Source organism: Notolepis coatsorum (assembly GCF_963971535.1).
Source record: "Notolepis coatsorum genome assembly, chromosome: 19".
NCBI classification, from domain to species: Eukaryota; Metazoa; Chordata; class Actinopteri; order Aulopiformes; family Paralepididae; genus Notolepis; species Notolepis coatsorum.
This window is the reverse complement of record NC_140183.1, coordinates 58,326,294-58,349,361: the sequence shown is the minus strand read 5'-3', so window position 1 is coordinate 58,349,361 and position 23,068 is coordinate 58,326,294. Positions and strand designations below refer to the sequence as shown.

Sequence of the window (23,068 nt, the reverse complement as noted above, 5' to 3'; positions counted from 1 at the left end):
AGAACTCCATGAACACAGACACAGATACAGAACGACCCGACCAGGACTGGAAGGGAGGTCCAGGTATATAAAGCCCTCTGGGGCGCTAATCACAAACTATGACAGCTGCGTGAAGGTAGTCCAAGGGTGGGTGCTGGTGAAGGAGAGTAGACAGGGAAAAATCTCGCAAGGGTGGGGGCTGGTGAAGGAGAGTAGACAGGGAAAAGTGGATGCTTCTCTGTCCCGTGAAGGCCCCATCTTTCAAATTAATGAGAGATTACACCCTAAGCACGAGGAAATGTGGGTCTGGATCTTCGTTATCGGAAGATCCATGCTCAAGTCGGCTGCAGCCCGTATGGGAATTGTGCCGACTCCGCCGTATGTCTGTTAAATCACAGTTGAAAACTGTGTTGACATTTCTTTTTCTCTTCTCTCTTAGGATGAGGAGGGATTCAGGCGGCGGCCTGTCTGAAGTGTGGCTTGTTATGTCGTTGTGTACAGTTCAGGTGATAGCTGCTTAGCTTGCGTGCTAGTGTGTGGCCTACTGTTAGCCAGTCAGCTGTTCGCTGCGGCGCTAGCCCGTTGTGTTCACTAGGCTAGGAAACGTTAGCTTGTTGCTATCAGTCGGGAGCGGCTGTTAGCTTAATGCTACACTGTTGAACGTTACTGTGAGTATAACAAGCCTTAACACTCTGACTATGACGTCATCTTTGACAGAGGATGTCAGTGACGTGATGTAGTCGACTCTACACCAGGTGCCCTGCCAGCGAGGACTTCGTCAACATGGAGAACGGCGGCTGGGTGGCGCAGCGGACATTTGCCCTCGTCACCAACGCAGGAGACGCCGGGTTCGACTTCGGCTGTCCCATTAACCAGTGTTCACAGTCCTCTCGGCCTGCGCTCAGGGTGGAGGTAGGAGTCCTGCCGGACTTGACACTTCTTCTTTCCTTCCCTTCTAAATGTTTTGTAATAACGATGTTTTCCAAAACGTGTGTTGCTGCAATACATTGAGGATACGACGCGTGTTGTGTGTGAATTGTCTTGTCACTGGTATAGCTTCTCTCTACCTAGAAAATCGGCGTTGTTTTTTACGTGTGTAAAAATGAACTGGTTTAGTTGTGATCAGAACGTTAGTAACGTGGTTGAACTCACAACTAAGTGGGTTAATTAACCTGTGAAGCTAATCTATGCTTAGTGACATGTGATTAAGGAATAAATTCTTCTCTCAGCCTGTGATGACAATGAACAGCGTGTTCACATATTAACAGGGGTACCTGTTCAACCTGGTCGTATCAAGGGTAAGGTAGGGAGGGGTGACCCCCCCGGTTTTTTCCCTGGGGCTTCCCCCCCTCCTCTCAAACATGTTTTGTTTACAATATATTGTGTCACTATGTTTGTGGGGATACGATGTAGCCCTCAGCTTAAACTGCTGGGGTTGTGCTTCTGCTTGAGAAAACAATTTCTTTCCTAGGGAAAAGGTTGTTTGGTCACTGTCATATGTGCTTAGCAAGGCCTGTGGCCAATACATAATCGAGGACTTATGTCTCTCTCGTTATGAAAAACGGCGTTCCTCTGTAGTAAGAGTGTACTTTTGCCCTTTTTTGTTGTGATGAAGGGTTGTGTGTGTCGTTGAGATCCACAACTGGGTTAGGTTTTGGCCCACAGAAGCACATGTGTAAGTCTGGTACCGGGGCTCTTAAATGGGCCCTCTCTGTTCTGTGTTTTTCCTTAGTAAAAATCAGATAGCAGGTTCGCACATGAGCTATGTGAAGCTGTTAAACGCTTCATGTAGCATGCTATGACTGGTGTCATGGCTCTACTTTGTCATTACATCGTATCAGGGGTGAGGGGTCGTAAAGGGGTGAACTGGTAAACCCTTCCTCCCCCTTTTTCTGTTTGGGCAGGGGTTAAAACCCCCTGTCCTTCGGGCTTCCTGTCACGTTGCTGGTTCGGCACGTTACAGGGTAGGGGGGCGGGAGTTTCCTGGTCCCACGCCCTGAAAGATTGGGCGTGTGCACCGCGGAAATTCCCCCGCCATAGAGTACGTCACTGGGCGCGTTTCTATTGGTAAGGCTTCCATGAGTTGTTCAGGTTCCATGTTATGGTTCTGTTTCAGGGAGTTTTCAGAGCCTCCTCCTCACAGAGCTCTTCTTCAGGGAGAAGAGCCTTCTGTGAGTTCGGACCCTCCCTCCCAGTGAGGGAGCCTCCTCAGAGTTTCAGAGCCTCCTCCTCAGATTGTCAAGGTGAGTAGAACTTCGAAAAGGAGTTCTGCTCTGTTGTATGTGTATTCGATTCAATTCAATTCGATTATTGAGCTTGGTGGGTGATGCAACGCAGTAGAGACGTGGTTCTTCTGCGCTGCTCCCTACTGGTAGTGTGTGTATTGGGTCAGAGCCTCCTCCTCTGGTGTTTGGAGTCTTCTCCTCTGGGAGTTCAGAGCTCCTCCTCGGAGAGTCCTAACCCAATTGTTACATAGCTCAATGCTGCAATATGTCTTTTCAATCTATACAGCTCACGTGGGAAGTCTTTCTGGGGGTTCCCCGACCTCTCCTTTTTGGAGTAGGTGGACGGGGTATTGTTTAGGGTTTCCCTGACTCCTCGCCTTACAGGTCTGTTGAGTCATGGGTTTCCCCCCGTCATAGGGGTATGTCGCTCACCGTCCCCTCTTATGAAGTGTGGTTGACGGGGTGGTGTTTTCCCTCAGCCGAGTCGCATGGGACCCATGTCCGTATTCTTTTTTCTTTTTTCTGAAAAAATGTAAAATAAAAAAAACTGCTTCTTGTCGTTCCCCCAGGCGGCTTGGAGGAACGGTATCTGGTGTCTTGTTAGACTATCCATTGATGTGTTTTGGGTCTCGACGTGTACATAGTAGGGATGCACGATAATTATCGGGCCGATAATTATCGGGCCGATATCAGCAATTATGACGTCATCCCGATAAACTCAATAACGTTATTGATAGCTCCGATAATATATAATACATTTTTTGGTTAAAAGAAATTCGTTGTGGGTGGATTTGGATGAAGGGCGCTTGTTTTTATTATAGCCTCCTCCCGTTTTGCCAGTACTGTGGTATGACTGACAGCGTGTGGTTTAGGAACAGGGAGTTTTACACAAATCCAGCGCTCCCTTTCTTGGCTGTGACGTTGTCACGTTACATTCGGAGACAGACAGTCGATCTGCCAATTACGTCCCTCCGCTTGCACCCACCTCTTCTTCTTACCACCAATCAGAAGCTCTCGTTAGTTTATTTACCTCCGGATTGTCGGCCATTATTCTACTCGGAGCTATAACGTTAGCTGCTCCCCGCCAGCCACATTGACAAGTACCAGCGCTTATACATTACTGGCAAATGTCTTGTTGCACTTGTGGCAACGAGCGTTGTCAGCATCGACTTTAGTAAAATAGACCCAGACTTTTTTTGAGGAATTTAAACGTCGCAAACTAATCTTGTTGGCCGTTTTCTATCTCTCCTCCCTCGGTCTCTCTCTGCCTGCGCGAGCCGGCTGTGCTCTTACACACACTCACTCACACACACACACACACACACACACACACACACACACACACACACACACACACACACGCACACACGGGTGCTGTCGAGAGCAGAGCTGTCTGAGTGAGTGAGTGTGTGTGTGTGTGAGTGTGTGAGTGAGTGTGTGTAAGAGCACAGCCCGCTCGCGCAGGCAGAGAGAGACCGAGGGAGGAGAGATAGAAAACGGCCAACAACATTAGTTTGCGACGTTTAAATTCCTCAAAAAAAAAAAAACATAATTTCTCGAGTACCGATAGCAGTTTTCGTCGACCCGTAGGCCTGGGATAACCCCTTTTTGAAAACTAAAACACTTGTACTGCGGTATAGCCAGTGTATACCCGCAGGTGTGTTTTGGAGTTTTTTCCTGAGGGGTTATAGGAACAACCACCGCATGTTGAACCAAGAGGGTGGTTGATTCCCTGGTGTGTTGGAGCGGAGTCAACTCCCGGGTTACCCGGTTGAGTGTGCCCCTGCACGTTCATGACGTCTGCCAATCGTGTCAGCCTTCTCTGCCTCTGCCCCTCTAGAGCGTCGGGGATTTTTTGGTGGAGGCTTTGACATGGTGCTCAACAATGCCAGCATACGCCCCTTCCGCCGGGGTGCTGTTTTCAGTTGACCCCTTTGGCGCCTGTCTCGTCCGCAGTGCTCCAGGCTCGGGTCAAGTGCCTGCTGCCTGGATTGAGGGATCGGCCTCTTCTGGAGGTCGTCTCCCCGGTGCGCTGCCTGCTCCCGCTGTAGTGTAGCCTCTTGAGTGCTTCGAGTTACAGCCATGCTGACTGCCTGAGTATGCCAGGGTCAGTGAGCCAGGCGGCGTGCTAGTGGGGGGAAGGGCCTGCTCTTGGATGGGCCCTGTCCGAATACGCTGGCGATATGGGGGGCGGCATCAGCTCCCGCTCAGCTCCCGTTGTGCAGTAGACGCTGAGCGGAAGCTTATACGACATAGAACAGTAGGTTATGAATATAACCGTGTTCTATGAGTATAGTGACGCTCAGCGTCTAGATGCCACTGCGGCCCTTGATCTTTCCTTGTGGTGAAAGATTGAGAAGGACCCCTGCTTATATAGGTAGCAGATGGGGGTGTGGCCAGATGGATGTTGGTATGTAAAGGTACATTGTGAGTTTTTATTCAGTGCACATGCACTGGAGTGAGATATGTGCAGTAGACGCTGAGCGTCACTATACTCATAGAACACGGTTATATTCATAACCTACTGCTTAGCGTATTGCTTGTGTCCCCCTTGTGACATCACAATGAAAAACAATTCTGAACAACTTGTTTAGGCTCGGAGTACATACGTAATTTTTTCTCCATCTGCTAAATAACATTTCAGCCAGATCCATACAAACACTGGGCAAAACCCTTTTTCCCATAACATGTCCCCTTTAAACAAAGTGAACTGTTCCTTTAAAGTAATAGCTCGTCAAACACCTGTCTCTCATAACCTCTACCATCCCTCCATCTCCCTGCAGCTGACTGGTACAGAGAGCGAGACAACACCTCCAGGGTGCTCCTCCTCCTATTCTTGTCCCATATCTCCATCTCAACTTCCAAACCCACATCCAGAATAATGTGTGCAGCACATCCTATACCACCATGCACAAACACACCTTTGCACATGCACACACACTCATGTGCACACACATACACACAGGAAGGAGAATTCAAAGCAATTACCCCAAAAAGAAACACTTAATACACATTTGATCAACGTCTGTCCACATAGTGTGACAACAGTAACCGTCATGTAATGTGATGCACTGTGTCTGAACAACACTGACAGGTGTGTCAGAGGAAAAGAGGAGAGATGCTATCACTGTTATCTGCATTATGTGCCAATATAACAGTAGTTGGTGTGTGTGTGTGTGTGTGTGTGTGCGTGCGCATGTGTGTGCGTGTGCGTGTGTGTGTGTGTTTGTGTTACTCTACACAGGTGCACTGTTTGTACACTAACACTAGCTGAGGGGCTAACCACACTGCATGCACAAATATCTAGCACAACAAGCAGAGTCATACCACCACACACAGCCATGTTCAGTGGCACAGGTGCACACACACACACACACACACACACACACACACACACACACACACACACACACACACACACACATGAGCGATGCATGCTTTTAATTCTGTTAAACGATTCTTTATAATTATACAAACAATTAATTCAATGAATGAATTCAAGATGAAATGAATGTATTTGTAAGTAGTATATAAATAAGCACTTACTCAAATGAGTCTTCTTGGACACGGCACCTCCTGAGGAAAGAAAGAGTCCAGTCAAGTCAACACATCACAGAGACTGCCAGTGGTGGAAGAAGTACACAGTTTCTTTACTTAAGTAAAAGTAGAAATACCCAAATAAATTAGTAAAGTAAAAGTCCTCCATTCAAATTCTACTTAAGTAAAAGTAGAGACGTATTTTCTATTGAATGTACTGAAGTATCTGAGGCAAAAGTAAAGTATGCATTCTACATGACGTTTGTGTATTCCAGAGTTTCCAGTGCTTGGGAGCATTCAATCCTCTATCCATTGACCTCTAAAAGTTATGTTAAAGTGGTATGTGGTCCAGTTATGCGGCTTTGATTAAAGGTTATGTTAAAGTGGTATGTGGTCCAGTTATGCTGCTCTGATTAAAGGTTGTGTTAAAGTGGTATGTGGTCCAGTTATGCGGCTCTGATTAAAGGTTATGTTAAAGTGGTATGTGGTCCAGTTATGCTGCTCTGATTAAAGGTTGTGTTAAAGTTGTATGTGGTCCAGTTATGCGGCTCTGATTAAAGGTTGTGTTAAAGTGGTATGTGGTCCAGTTATGCGGCTCTGATTAAAGGTTATGTTAAAGTGGTATGTGGTCCAGTTATGCTGCTCTGATTAAAGGTTATGTTAAAGTGGTATGTGGTCCAGTTATGCTGCTCTGATTAAAGGTTGTGTTAAAGTGGTAGGTCCAGTTATGCTGCTCTGATTAAAGGTTATGTTAAAGTGGTATGTGGTCCAGTTATGCTGCTCTGATTAAAGGTTATGTTAAAGTGGTATGTGGTCCAGTTATGCTGCTCTGATTAAACGTTGTGTTAAAGTGGTATGTGGTCCAGTTATGCTGCTCTGATTAAAGGTTGTGTTAAAGTGGTATGTGGTCCAGTTATGCTGCTCTGATTAAAGGTCATGTTAAAGTGGTACGTGGTCCAGTTATGCTGCTCTGATTAATGGTTATGTTAAAGTGGTATGTGGTCCAGTTATGCTGCTCCGATTATGTCCTCTTGAAATTGACAGGCTACACATGTGAAAGCATATAATCTTCATACATTTTGCCATGTTTTCTATGAAAAATCTTTTTCTTCAAAGTAAGTAGTAACTGATGGGTTCAGATAAGTGTAGTGGAGTAAAAGTACCCTAAAATGAAAATACTCACGTAAAGTGCAAGTAGCTCGAGCCACTGGAGACTGCAGGGCTGGACAAATACAATAACGCACACTCTTAGTTAGGAGGTTCTCCTCCCGGTTTGACTTGTGTTAGAGGTCACCAATATCAATATCAACTTCAATATTTGGGGGATTAACCCTCTAACCTGATCTTGTTACACACAACCATGTGAGCAGTCGTCCTTGGAAACCCATCTATCCACACTCATTGCACACACATCCACATGCACACTCACTTTAAAAGACACTCACCTTAACACTCACTTTAGACACTTAAAAGGAACACGCCAACTTTTTGGGAAATTAGCTTTTCAAAAAGCAACAGGGCTTTTGTGGTGATAAAATCACTGCGCCCAGGCAGCAGTGGTTCGGCAAAAATAGTTCAGAGTATATATGTGACCAGGTATGAACGTCAGCATCATGTTGAGCGATCTTACATTTAATTTTTTTTTTTTACATATTATGAAAGTACAGATTCATACCTTCAAAATAAGCCATCACTTGAACATTTTGGTGGGATACTTTTCAAGCTACTTCCTATGAATCATGGTGATATCACAAAACGTATTCAGAGAAAAATGGCCTTGAGAGTTTACACTTACAGTGTTAAAAAACTACAACACTACCCAGAATTCATTGTAATCCATGGCCCCCCTCTCTCTGGGGCAATTAACACCTGGCAGAATTCTAGTCTCTGGCTCTTTTGTTATGACAATGACTCTGTCTTGTGACACTGCAAACACAACACCCATAGAGGAAAAAGGAAAAGTCATGATAGTTTATTTAAAAATTTGTGTGGTAGTGAAAGGTTAACCTTCTGTAGTGTGGTAGTGAAAGGTTAACCTTCTGTAGTGTGGTAGTGAAAGGTTAACTTTCTGTAGTGTGGTAGTGAAAGGTTAACCTTCTGTAGTGTGGTAGTGAAAGGTTAACCTTCTGTAGTGTGGTAGTGAAAGGTTAACGATAGGTTATGACTATAACCAAGTTCTGTTAGTTAGGGGCGATGCTTGGCATCACTACTGCACTATCTCGCGTACGTGCACGCGTACTGAATAAACCACAAATGTACCTCTAATACCAGTATTAGTCTGACCACACCCCTCATCAGCTTACCTTCATAAGCAGGTGTGTGGTCACCTGCTCTCCTCCTTCCCAAGCTTTCACCACAAGGTGAGGACAAGGGCTGCAGCGGCCGTCTGATGCCAAGCATCGCCCCTAACTAACAGAACTTGGTTATAGTCATAACCTATCGTTCTGTATCGTTAGTGGCTTAGCTTGGCATCACTACTGCACAAGGGAGGCCAAGCGGAGCCACTTGGCTGACAAATACACCCCGCTGACAGCCCCCCAAAACCATCAGAACAGGGAGGGCCGAGCCCCCCCGACCCCCCCTAATGGAGGGTATCCCCCCTATTAGAGGCTTCACGGGAAGGCGACGGACCCGACCGTGCGAAGAGGCACTCAAGCAACTTAACGCACAGGGTGAGCAGACCGTGGCCTGACCCCACGACTACACACACGCACAACCCGCATGCCACCCGGGAACGAACGGAGGAACAACCTCGTTACTGCCCCCAGAATCACGGGGCCAAGGGCAAACCCAACCCCGTGGCAAGGCCGTAGCAGCGGAGCGCGAAGGAAGACCCAGACCCACCAAAAGGACTGGACTCCCTGGAATGGGGGCCCGGAGAAGTCCATGATGCCAGCATCAAGACCCCACCAGGTGGGCACGTAGTGCCCCGCCCCCCACATCGCCAGCGTATTCGGACAAAGGCCCCTCAGTTACTGCACCTGGTATTCCCAGGCGGAATCCCATCCAAGCACTAACCAGGCCAGAACCTGCTTAGCTTCCGAGATCGGACGAGATCGGGCGTGTTCAGGTTGGTATGGCCGTAAGCCGAGCGGGCCCCGTCCCCCCAATAGTACACCGCCTGGAACACTGACCCTGCAGAACAGGCAGTCAGCATGGCCGTAAGCACACAAAAAGGTTAACCAACGGAAGCAGGCAGCGCACCGGGGAAAAACCAGGCAACAGGCTGTTAACCCTAGCCTGGAGACTGCGGACGAGACAGGCGCCAGAGGGGACAGCTGAACACAGCCGCCCCGGCGGAAGGAGCGTAAGCTGGCGGTGTTGCATGACCAAGCCTCCATTTAAAAACCCCCACCCAGAGGGGTCGAGGCAGAGAAGGCTGACACGATTGGCAGACGTCATGAACGTGCAGGGGCACCCTCAAACGGTGAACCCGGGAGTTGACACTGCTCCAACACACCAGGGAATCAACCACCTCGGTGTTACCCAATGCGGTGGTTGTTCCTATAACCCCTCAAGAAAAAACTCCAAAACACACCTGCGGGCATACACCGGCTATACCGCAGTACAAGTGTTTCAGTTTCCAAAAAGGGTTAACCCAGGCCTACGGGTCGCAAACATCACTTCGGACCGGGCCTGGCGGTACGGGAAGCACAGGGTCACCAGAGGAGGTCAAAAAACCACCCCCACAGGCCCCTCTTCGCCATGCGTGAGAGAGGAGCGAAAAATAATGGAGAACCAGCCCCTAAGCACACCGTACCTGGTATTCCCCGGCGGTCTCCCAACCAAGTACTAACCAGGACCAACCTGTGTAGCGGCCGAGATCCGACGAGATCGAGCGCGTACAGAATGGCATGGCTGTAAGCCATGACGACAGTGCTGAGTAAAAACATACCCAACCAGGGTCTCCATAGCGCTTAACCCTGTGACACCCAGACCGACCCGGCATTTTTCCCCCTGAAAAAAGCCCAAGTCCCTCAGGGTACCAGAACAGCAGATCTGCATCCCCGGCGGACAACGGGTTCAACTGATCTGGACCAGCGTGACCAGAACCAGTCCCGTGCCCTAACCACGCCGACATGCCTACTCCAGGAGAAGGGCAGATATGCGTGTTGATCTTAACATGAAAAGAAGGCGCCACCCAGACGTTCGGACGAACCGCGCCTGGTGGCCCACCCCAAGGGCGTGAGACCCCACTACATATGTTCAGATCCATCCCGTCATCATCCCCCAGACATGAACGAGAATCCGTCGACAACCCACCCAGGTCATGGGATGTGGTCGTCGGAAGAGGAAAAACCCCCATCTCAGTTGCTTTATAAAAACGCTGTTTCAACCACAAGCAACCAAGGCGTGCCAGTAGGGCGGGCCATACTTTTTTTTTTTTGGAAAATCAATCGAGTGGGGTGTCTAAAATATGTGTTTTTTTGTGGGGAATTCAAATATGGGATTATTTTTCTAATCGGATAACTCCTACCTACATTGTTTTGGATTTCAAAATGGCCGATTTGACCATTTTTCACCCCTTGGCCATACATGGATGCCAACATGAATCTGAAGGAAATCCTAACATGCAAGGTGTCTAAATGATGTGTTTCTTAATGGGGAATTCAAATATGAGTTCATTTTTGGGATAGGATAACTCTAACCTACATCATTTTGGATTTCAAAATGGCCGATTTGACCATTTTTCACCCCTTGGCCATACATGGATGCTAACATGTATCTGAAGGAAATCCTAACATGCAAGGTGTCTAAATGATGTGTTTCTTAATGGGGAATTCAAATATGAGGTCATTTTTGGGATAGGATAAATATAACCTGCATCATTTTGGATTTCAAAATGGCTGATTTTACCATTTGAACCCATTGGTATTGTATTACAAAATTGCAAAGATAAAAAATATATGGGAAATCATTTATAATGACAAAGCCATCAAATTTATTAACAAGTGAACTGTATATAACTGGATACAACTCCAAAGATCAATAATAATAATACTAACAATAATAAATTGTATTTGTAATGCACACAAACACCTAAGTGCTAAATCTCGATCTCCTGACTTCTTGAACTTTGCCAGGTTCCAATATCTTGATTGGACTCATTCTTGGATGGCAAGATCTCCTACTGTACTGCTTTAGCCACCAACCTACAAACACAAACTTAAAGTCAACGTCAGCCATAAATAGGTGAGCTCTTTCCACTCAGCAGAAACCTCTGTAACCATTTTAACAAACGTCTCAATGTATTGAGAAAATCCATGGGGCTCCATCAATCCTCTATCTTCTTAAAACATTGGAAAGGCAGGGGATGGAAAAGAAGGCAGAGAAAAGGAGAAGGGGCAAAGAAGAAAGCTTTGCAACAGCAGACAAGGTTGCCAGGAAGGATGTTGAGAGCTTCCTTACAGTCCCTGAAGTTGAGCTCATTCCTGAAACTGACCCTGCAGCTTCAGCAAAGCTACGGAAAAATTATGATGAGATTCCAAACATCGCCCTTGCTAGTGTAAGGTATGGCATAGGTCTAAGGCCAACTGCAGCTATAGCAACTGCAGCTCTGATTGATGCAGGACTCATCTTAGAAGATGACACAAGTAAAGTGATTGATAAGAACAAGGTTAAGAGAGCACAAGAAAAGTTGATGCAAGAGCTGGGGGAAGAGTTTGAGGAGAAGTGCAGGGAGGAGGGGGGGATCTCCTGTATCCTCTTTGATGGGCGGATTGACATGACCAATGTGATGATGGAAGCTGAGGGCAGTGACCAATCTTTTCCTGCAAAGATCAAGGAAGAACACTATAGTGTTGCTAGTGAGCCTGGCAGCAACTATCTGTTCCACTTTACACCAGAGAAAGCAACTAAAGAGGAGTCCCATGCAGAGAAGATTGCTAAGGTCCTGTTTGCCTGGCTGAAAGAGAGAGGTTCTGATAAGACCTTGTGGGCCATTGGAGGAGACTCGACCAATGTCAACACTGGAGTGAAGGCAGGTGTAATGCGGAAGCTGGAGCTGCACCTGGGGAGAAAGCTGGTCTGGTTGGTGTGCAACCTGCACACTGGTGAACTTCCACTGCGCCGTCTCATTGTTGAAGTTGATGGGGCTACTCTGTCAGACAACAAATTGTCTGGGCCAATAGGACAGCTCCTTGATTCTGTTACAGACTTGGAGATCAATCCTAACTTCACCAGGATCTTTCTTGGCCCTCCGCTGATCAAGCTGCCTGAGAAGATCATTCAAGATCTCTCAACTGATCAACACTATGGCTATAAGCTGGTCTGTGCAATCAGGGATGGAGTGCTTTCTGCAAGGCTGGCTCTGCTGGAGATTGGACCGGTAAACCACAGCCGCTGGCTCACCACAGCAAACAGACTCCTCAGGCTCTGGGTGTCAAAGCATCAACTTAAAAGAAAGAACCTGAATAATCTACAATGCATTGTGGAATTCATCATTGGAGTGTATTATCCATGTTGGTTCAACATGAAGGTCAAGCACTTGTAGGTTGGTGGCTAAAGCAGTACAGTAGGAGATCTTGCCATCCAAGAATGAGTCCAATCAAGATATTGGAACCTGGCAAAGTTCAAGAAGTAAGGAGATCGAGATTTAGCACTTAGGTGTTTGTGTGCATTACAAATACAATTTATTATTGTTAGTATTATTATTATTGATCTTTGGAGTTGTATCCAGTTATATACAGTTCACTTGTTAATAAATTTGATGGCTTTGTCATTATAAATGATTTCCCATATATTTTTTATCTTTGCAATTTTGTAATACAATACCAATGGGTTCAAATGGTAAAATCAGCCATTTTGAAATCCAAAATTATGCAGGTTATATTTATCCTATCCCAAAAATGACCTCATATTTGAATTCCCCATTAAGAAACACATCATTTAGACACCTTGCATGTTAGGATTTCCTTCAGATACATGTTAGCATCCATGTATGGCCAAGGGGTGAAAAATGGTCAAATCGGCCATTTTGAAATCCAAAATGATGTAGGTTAGAGTTATCCTATCCCAAAAATGAACTCATATTTGAATTCCCCATTAAGAAACACATCATTTAGACACCTTGCATGTTAGGATTTCCTTCAGATTCATGTTGGCATCCATGTATGGCCAAGGGGTGAAAAATGGTCAAATCGGCCATTTTGAAATCCAAAACAATGTAGGTAGGAGTTATCCGATTAGAAAAATAATCCCATATTTGAATTCCCCACAAAAAAACACATATTTTAGACACCCCACTCGATTGATTTTCCAAAAAAAAAAAAGTATGGCCCGCCCTAGCGTGCCAGTCAATCGCCTGTTTACAGCGAGCTAGCACTATACGTGCGTCGGGACACACCCCCATCAATGAACAGGCTATTTAGACCTGTCATTGAATCCCCAAGGCGCCCAGGGGAACGACAAGAGGGGTGTGACACTCCCTAACTCCAACACTTCTGGAATAGAAAGAAGGAAGCATCAACAGTATGTATCCCAGTCTACACAGCCGGGGTAAAAATTTTTCACATTTTTACATCCCACCACCCTCCCATAGGAAGAGACGGGGATCCCCAGAGAGACTTCCCACGCGAGCTGTACAGATTGAAAAGAATATATTGCACCTTGAGCCATGTAAAAAACTGGTTTTAGGGCCTCCGGGGAAGAGGCACTGAACCCATACACACTCAATAAACGAATTGAATCGAATATACATACAATAGAAAAGGACCCTTCTAGAGGGTCCACTCACTTTGACAATCTGAGGAGGAAGGCTCTGTACTCTGATGGAGGCTTCCTCACATGGAAGAAGGAGTCCGAACTCACAGAAGGCCTGAATAGGCGCTTGGTGAGGAGGAGCCCTGACCACCCCCCCTGAAAACAGATCCATCACATGGACCTGAACAGCACACGGAAGTCCTACCAACAGAGACGCGCACGGTGACGTACTCTATGGCGGGGGAATTCCTGCGGTGCACACGCCCAATATACCAGGCCGTGGGACCAGGAACTCCCTCCCCCCCCCCCCCCCCCCCCCCCCCCGTAACGTGCCGAACCGCCACGTGACGGGAACCTTGAAGGACAGGGGGTGTACCCCTGACCGACAGAACAATGGGGAGAGGAAAGGTTACCAGTTCACCCCTTTACGACCCCACACCCATGATACGACGTAACGACAAAAAGAGAATATGACACAGTCATAGTCAGCTCTATGAAGCGTTTCACAGCTCCACACAGCGCATGAGCTAACCTGCCATCTGATTTTTACTAAGGAAAAACACAGAATAGAGAGGGCTCTAAGAACCCCGGTCCAACATACACATGTGCTTCTGTGGCCAGTACAACCCAGTTGTAGGTCACATGACACACACAACCCATCATCACCTACAAAAAATGGCAAAAACACTCAACAGAGGAACGCCGTTTTTTTTTTTACAATGAGAGAATACATCATTCTTGATTAGTATCGACCACAGGCCTTGCTAAGCACACATGACAGCAACCAAACCAATTTCCCTTTAGGAAATAAGTTTCTCCAGCAGATTTAGCACAACCTCAGCAATCAAGCTAAGAGTTACATCGTATCCCTACCACACAAAAGACACAATTAATGCACAACATGTCTGATAGGAGGTGATAAAGTCCCCAGGGAACCGGGGGGGAAAACACAATCCTCCTATTTTACCCTCAATACGGCCAGTTAAAACAGGAAAACCTGTTAATGTGTGAACACACTGTTCATTGTCATTACAGTCTGAGAAAGAATATTCTTTTACTCACTTGTCACCAAGCATAGCTTCATAGGTTAGTTACCTTAGTTGTGAGTACACGGTCGTGTTACTCACACAACAACCAGATCATTACATCCCGTTTGCACGGAGAAGCTAACTGCCAGTGACAAAAACAGCTCACACATAACCCGCAACGTATCCTAAATGCATTGTCCGTTATTCACAATACATTTAGCAAAGTAAAACCAGAAGACGTGTTATGAGGTCTGGCCAACCCCGTACCTACCCGGAACGCAGATCAGCGAAGTGCAGTCACAAGACACCGTAGAACACAGCCGTCCTGTGTTGTTCGATCCGGGCAGCGTCGCCGCTCCAACCAGTCGCTACAGTCCTCTTTGTTGACGCAATCCCCGTCCAGGCTCAGGGCAGGGTCGACGAACATCCCCTGTCAAGGATGACGTCGTGGTCAAGAGTGTAAAACATGTTAAAATCAAAGCACGTTCAACAGAATAGCATCAAGCTAACGGCTGCTCCAACCGTTCGGGTGCTATTGCCTCTGCTCGCGAGACGCCAATCTAACGACGCACGCGATCAGAAGCGAGCTCCCGGCGGCGCGCGAGAAGCTAAGCTACCCCGCGCCCTAACCGTAAGCTATGAACATGTAAACAATGACATAACACTCACCCAGACAGGCCGCCGTTCTGAACCTCTCCTCACTTAAGAGAAGAGAAAACAAGATGTCAACACCGCTTCACAACGGTGACATTACCACATCCGACGGATCAGCACAGTACCAACTGGCCTGTGTAGCTGACATTGAACATGAATCTGCCGCTATCGCACATTACATGCACATATCCCCTCGTGAAGGAATACTCTCATTTGGATATGAAAGATGGGGTCTTAACACGGTGACAGAGAGAATCCACTCGTCCAGAACACACAGGGATCACCAGTGTCAATGGTCGCGGCCCACTAGTTAAAACTATAATGGTCTCCAGACCAAGGCCTTCTGTCGCCTAGGTGGCTGAACAAAGGACCCTAGTCTGGGGCCGGTTTCCATAAACTTTGTCAAGTAGCCCCCATAGCACTAACAGACAAGTGGAGCACGCCAGCAAACACTACTCACCCAACCTGGAACGCACCGCTTCTCACAACAGCGGCATGTCCGACAGTTCAGCTGTGGCCTGACAGGTTTCACCCCAACAAACACAGCAAGGAACTGCAGTTGAGAAGCATGCAGCGGCGTGCTCCCAATACGAAAACCGGTGGAGGGTTTTTAGAATGATCATCATCTTCCAGACCCTCCAGTACGAAGACAATATCGCCGTATTTTCTCGAAAATAGTGAGAGAGAAAATAAAGATATGATGTCAACGTATCCTTGTTTCCCAAAGCTGTTCCTAATCCAATTTCTTCCATCATGGTGTCAAGTGTGGGGATCTACCGAGGCACTTCTTCCTTGTGGTGAAAGCGAGAAGGAGGAGAGCAGGTGACCACACACCTGCTTATGAAGGTAAGCTGATGAGGGGTGTGGTCAGACTAATACTGGTATTAGAGGTACATTTGTGGTTTATTCAGTACGCGTGCACGTACGCGAGATAGTGCAGTAGTGATGCCAAGCTAAGCCACTAACGATACAGAACCTTCTGTAGTGTGGTAGTGAAAAGTTAACGATAGGTTATGTATATAACCTAGTTATATGAGTACTGGCTGAGCGTCCTGCTCTTTGCCATCGAGATATACCTCATCTCCAGTACCTAGTGTACTTCATCAACGAATAAAACAAATACACCCAGCACCTGCCAGGCCCCGCCCTAGTGACGTACTATAAAGCACTAGGCGTGGTCACCACTCGCTCTTCCTCGGAAAACAGTTTCCAAAAGAAAAGTTTCCCCAAGGGACCTCAGGTCACGCTAAGAGCAGGACGCTCAGCCAGTACTCATATAACTAGGTTATATACATAACCTATCGTTATATAGTCGTACTGGCGAATCGCGTCCTGCTCTTCGCCATCGAGATATGGGGACAGAGAAGACGTGAGGACCGACAAATGCACCCCCTGAGGACCCGAAAGCCCACATCAGGGGGGAGGGGAGTCCCGTCACCCCTCCTTCCTAGTGAAGAGGGTGCGGCAGTCAACTCCACCCAAGTGTGAAAAAGAGGGAACTAGAAACCTCTTAAACGCACAGCACAGGCGGGACCACGTGTGACACAACACATTGTGGCCCACACCCACACACCCCTGCTACCCCACTGAAGGACGGGAAGCAGGAGAGGTTCCAGACCTCAGAACCGCCTGGGAGACAGAACCCCCGGTCATGTTCATGAGGTAAAACCTTACGAAGGGACCCGGTGAGGACCATGAAGCCGCAGCACAGATGTCCTCCACCGAGGCCCCACCCAGCAGGGCGGCAGAGGCCGCCACCCCATGAGTGGAGTGCGCCCTGACGCCCCCAGGGGGAGCCAGCCCAGCCAACGTGTAGCAAAGGGCAATGCCCTCGCACAACCAATGGGACAGGCGCTGTTTCGACAGTGCCTTACCAGCACGAGAGCCACCGTAACAGATAAAGAGCTGATCGGTAGCCCTGAGGCCCTGAGTACGGCTGAGGTAAATCCCCAAAGCCCGGACCGGACATGACAGGTGAAGGCCCGCCTCCAACTCACTAGCGTGAGGAGGCGGATGAAACGCCTGAACCATAATATCCCTGGAGCGGAAAGAACTCCGGATATTTTTTGGCACGAAGGCTGGATTAGGCCGCAGAGTGGAACCGCTATCGAAACGAATAAACAGACACTCGGGCCGCACCGAGAGAGCACAAAGCTCACCCACGCGCTTAGCGGAGGTGATGGCCAGCAAGAACGCATTCTTGAACGACAGCTGTTCCAACGGCGCTTGCTCAAGAGGCTCAAACGGGGCCTTGGACAACCGACCGAGGACCAATTGAAGATCCCAGCTCGGAGCGAGAGAGCGTGTCACTGGCTTAAGGCGCCGAACGCCAAGCAGGAAACGCTTCACAAGAGGGTGGCTGAACAACACAACACCCTCAAACCCCTCATGATAAGAGGATATAGCCGCAGCATATACCCTCACCGTCGAAGCCGACAGTCTATCAAGGAGAGACTGAAGGAAAATAAGGACAGCATCCAGGGGGCAGGACACCGGGTCCCGGCCCCCCACCTTACACCACTCTTGGAACATACGCCACCTACCCGCGTAAAGCGCGATAGTGGAGGGAGCACGCGCATTCCGGATGGTGTCAACCACAGAAGGGTCCATCCTCTCCAGACTCACCCTCTCACCAGCCAAACCATCAGAGGCTGGCCCAGCACCGGGGGCTGACACAGCGACCCGCACGCTTGAGAGAGGGCCCTCGCCGACCAAGGAACAGGCCACGGCGGGGCTACCAATAGCTGGATCAGGACCGGGAACCACACAGCTGTGCCTCGGTCCGGCGCAACCAGAATCACGGTCCTGTGCTCCCACCGTACTTGCTCCAACAACTGACCTACCAGGTGGGTGGGGGGAAAGGTGCACAGAAGCCCGGGCGGCCATGGATACACTGAGAAGGCATCCACCCCCAAGGGAGGATTGTCTCTCCGGCTGACCGAGAACCACAAGGGGCACTTGTGAGATCGTCTGCTCGCAAACAGATCCACTGAAGCTTCCCCGAAGCGATCCCAGATCTGCTTGACTATGTCTTGGCGCAGTTCCCACTCGTCGTGACGAGGACCGCCCTGTGACATCATATCCGCGCCCACATTCTCCTTGCCAGGGATGTGGAGTGCCCTCAGACTGCGCAGATTGCGAGATGCCCATAGCCAGAGCCCGACCGCCCGCCCGGTGCAGACGGGTGGAGCGTACTCCACCCTGCCTGTTGATATACGCCGCTGCCGTCATACTGTCCGTCCTGACCAAAACGTGCTTGCCTACCACCAAGTGGGCGAGCCGTCTGAGGACCAGGAGGACCGCCTTCAATTCCAACACATTGATGTGCAGGGTAGACCGGGCAGCATAGATCGTCCAGCTGCCCCCTACTGCGTCGGTCCGACACGTCCCTCCCCATCCCGTGAGGGAAGCGTCGGTGAAGACCGTGACGTGTGAACGCCTGCTGCCCATGGGGAACCCGTTGGTGAGGATACCAGTCCTCCTCCAATGGGCGAGATCCCCCCGTATCGACAAAGGAACCGTCAACTGATTCCACTTGTCCCTCACCGGGTCTATTCTCATACCACCTCTGTATCCTCCTCATGAAGAGGAGGCCAAGAGGGACCACAGCGTGAGCAGATGCCATCATACCGAGCAGGCGCATCACCTGCAGCGCCGTGACCACCCCTCCAGGACGGAAACCCCCGAGCGCGTGGAGGATAGACACCCTCCGTCGCTTCGAGAGGGTTACCCTCATGGGTCTTGAACTCAGAATCAAGCCCAAATACTCCACCTGTTGACTGGGAAGAGGCGTACTCTTCTTCCAGTTCACCCCCGCCTCAACGTTCTCTCTACCCATCCCGACATATGGCACTCTTGTAGCCATAGCCATATGTGATAATAATCCCAGAGCGCACCCGCCGTCAACTGACGCTGGGCCGCAAGGAACAGCCGTCCCTCCCGCTGTGCGTAGCCTCTGAACCCGCCAAAGCGGACAGGGCGTTCGCACCCAAGGGGGGACCCCGACAGAAAGGGCCGGTTTGATATGGGAGAAGCTGCCATCAAACTAGGTGACACACGCTCCCCCACTGAACACCCCTCCAGAGCATGCTGAGGAGCTGCCCATGGGGAACCCGTTGGTGAGGATACCAGTCCTCCTCCAATGGGCGAGATCCCCCCGTATCGACAAAGGAACCGTCAACTGATTCCACTTGTCCCTCACCGGGTCTATTCTCATACTGGAGAACCACCTCTGTATCCTCCTCATGAAGAGGAGGCCAAGAGGGACCACAGCGTGAGCAGATGCCATCATACCGAGCAGGCGCATCACCTGCAGCGCCGTGACCACCCCTCCAGGACGGAAACCCCCGAGCGCGTGGAGGATAGACACCCTCCGTCACTTCGAGAGGGTTACCCTCATGGGTCTTGAACTCAGAATCAAGCCCAAATACTCCACCTGTTGACTGGGAAGAGGCGTACTCTTCTTCCAGTTCACAGCAAAACCAAGCCTGGTGAGGAATTCCACCACCAGCCTGGTATGAGACCTGGCGACCTCCTCCGACCGGCTGAGGAGCGATATGTCGTCGAGATAGAAAATAATTCGTATCCCCTGACGACGTAGAGGCTCCAGCGCAGTCTCTACGCACTTGGTGAATGTGCGGGGAGCCAGAGAGTAGCCGAACGGCAACCTCTGGTATTCGTACACTACGCCCTGAAATAGGAACCGTAGGAACTTCCTGTGAGGAGGGAAAATCGGGATGTGAAAATACGCATGCTTCAGGTCTATGGAGGTGAACCAGTCTCCCACCCTGACAGCAAGTAGCAGGTGTTTGACGGTCAACATCCTGAATGGTCTCGCCACAATCAGACGATTGAACGCGGACAGACCCAGTATAGGTCTGACCCCTCCCGTTTTTTTGGGCACCAGAAAATAACGGGAGTAGATGCCTGACATCGCGTCCTCTCTCGGGACCACGACTACGGCCTGCTTCGCCAACAGAGATTGGATCTCGTCGGCCAGAGCTGTCACTGCTGCTGACCCTGACAATAGGGTCTGCACCAAACATGAAAACGGAGGGTGGGGTTGTGCGAACTGCAAAACAAGCCCCCGCCTCAACGTTCTCTCTACCCATCCCGACATATGGCACTCTTGTAGCCATAGCCATATGTGATAATAATCCCAGAGCGCACCCGCCGTCAACTGACGCTGGGCCGCAAGGAACAGCCGTCCCTCCCGCTGTGCGTAGCCTCTGAACCCGCCAAAGCGGACAGGGCGTTCGCACCCAAGGGGGGACCCCGACAGAAAGGGCCGGTTTGATATGGGAGAAGCTGCCATCAAACTAGGTGACACACGCTCCCCCACTGAACACCCCTCCAGAGCATGCTGATGAGTTGTTCTGCAGCCAGACATGCAAGGCGTGAGGACCCCATGGGTTCCTACACACCGTAGCCCTGCAGTGATATTGCTACCACCCAAATCATGCGCGCCTCTTCTTTTCAGACCACTGCCGATCTCGCGGGAGTGGGAGGCATCAACGTGATACCCCGCCTGGCGAAGGCGAGGTCGGGGTAACCCGTGCTGAGCATTCTTTCGAAGAGGCCTCGAGTCCCCCTGCTGACCACCGTCAATAGTGGCAGCCGTAACACCAGGCTCACCAATCGCACAACGTGTGGCGAGGGAGCCACGTGACAGCACAACATTCTCACGGACAGACCCAGGCTCGGCCATCAACTGGGTGTCAGCCCCTGTCCCCATGAGAAGCGAAGGGTGGGGATCGGGCGTTGTGGACAGCGACTCCTACAGGTCGGTTGGTGCGCCTGCGCAGTAAAATCAAGAAGCGACGGGGGCGGGGCCCCTCCAAAGCCCAGACCCCCGACGCTGAAAGATCGAGCCGCGCAGGTGAAAAGATGCGACGGCTGTTACCTCGAGTATCGGAGGGGACTCGTGCTATGTATGACTTAGTCCACATTGCAGCCGGCTTGTGGGAGGCAAGAAACAACGTTCGAAGACAGGGGAGGGTTGAATTGGACGATATGAAAAATTGGGATGGGAGAAAAATAGAAAATGGGAGAAAAAGTGGATAAAAAAAATTAAATAAAAAATCGAATGTTGATTTAGAATTCGAATGCCAATGTAACGAACGAAGGTTCGAAGGTTCGAACGTTTGGGCTCAGCCCTAGTGTCTTTCCAATTTGGTTACCATTATTGGGCGAACAAGAAAACAAAAAAACTGCAAAATTGTAATGACCCTGCTGTGTTACAAACATTTAATTAATTCATCATGGATGGTTTTGTTTTAGGGACACATAGGCTGTAGAAAACGGGAAGGGAGGAGGGCAGAGCCGAGTGCAGAGTGTCAGTGTGCGTTGTTAATTCTGTCCGCTTGTCACCGTGCCTAAGCAAGCTTCAACGTTTTATTCATCATCTACATTTGGAAATACAAGCTTAATATTCAACATTAAAGATTAATGTAAGCCAGTGTAAAATAAAGTAAAGATATTGATATCCCCTCATCCACCAAATAGTTGACTTGCCGTGGAATCGCCTCACAGCAAACACAGAATATTGAACATCGTCAAAATCCAATGCTACCAGGTTGCTCAATGAAAACAGTAGTAAACTGTAGTCGATTAAATTACTTTATTATGACATTAGGTACCGTTGCATTAAATCCATTCTAACGAATTCGTTCGCTCATAAAATGTGTGACATTCTAAATGTGATTTATAACAGATTGTTGTGTTAATGTCTGGGACAGAAATGGGTGGCAGACTCGCATAAATTATTCAATATTCTATATTGAGAGGTGTGTAACTTAATTAGGGCTGACCCCTATTAGTCGATTAGTCGACTAATCGGTCGAAAGGAGCCGTAGTCGACTGGCCAACCTCTTAGTCGAATATAATAAATAAAAATAAAAAAATTTAAACATTTTATTTTATTTTATTTTTAATCATTCTTTCCAAAAGAAAAGAGGCCTAGAAGCGTGGCTAACGCTAATGGGACGCATACCAGAAGCTAACTGCCTACGAAAACAGGCACAGAGGCACTGAAAGAGGATTTCACCCATCTAATGAACACACTAGACTAGACAAATATCAAGATGTATCCATCAGTGGACCAATTGCATGCTTTTGCAGAGGACAAGAAGCCTTCAGTCGACTCCTTCAGACATTAAGCACCCCCACAGCCCAAATGGAATGATAATTTTAATTCTTTTTTAATCTTATTTTTTTTTTAATATATATATATTATACATTTTTTTTTGTCTACCAATAGTTGACTAACGGTAAATTGTGGCCAATCATAGTCGACCATCCAAATCCTTAGTCGGGGACAGCCCTAAACTTAATGTTACATGCATGCATTTTTCCGTTCTCTCTGCGATGATGAAAGCAGAGCAGTGTGTGTTTCAACACCTCTCTCAAGTACCTGTAATGAATGAATGCCAAGCCATTCAATTTCACGCCAGACCACACCTCACTACAGCCCGGCGCTGTAGTCTTTTTGGCGAGCATTGGGACACATACTATCGGACAAATAACAATAATTAACTCATTTACAAGTTGTATTAAGTTTAGCAAATAAGGGAACATACGGTATATAGAATATGTCAAAGCAGTCAAAAAAGCAATATTTCGATTTTTACATATTTCTGAAATGCCAGACATTTTCTGATGTTATCTGCCGTCACAAGTCGGGTTTGACCATGCCGAGGCACATATCTGCTTAGAAAACTAAAATGTCAACAAACGTGGTGAATACACAGGTCACAACATGTTTACAGGAATGTTTTGGAGTTGTATTTGGAGTGTATTTTGTGACTGTTGGGAAATAGGCTACACTGGCACACCTACTTCCAGTGAATGACGCTAAGCTAGGCTAACGGTGCGGCTGTTCCCTAAGCCTAATGTTGCATGCACAGAGAAGAAAAGGGTATGTATCTGCTTGTCTAACTCCAGGGT

The 23,068-nt window shown here is 48.5% G+C and overlaps 1 protein-coding gene across 1 annotated transcript in view; it reads right to left on the bottom strand.

The window, feature by feature from the left end:
- The window catches only part of rorc (RAR-related orphan receptor C), an 88,524-nt gene that overhangs the window by 55,634 nt on the left and 9,822 nt on the right, over positions 1-23,068 (bottom strand). Inside the window, exon 2 of the mRNA XM_084336084.1 lies at positions 5,751-5,780. Within this exon, the coding sequence (XP_084192210.1) occupies positions 5,751-5,780 (30 nt within the window). The remainder of the gene's footprint in view (positions 1-5,750; positions 5,781-23,068) is intronic.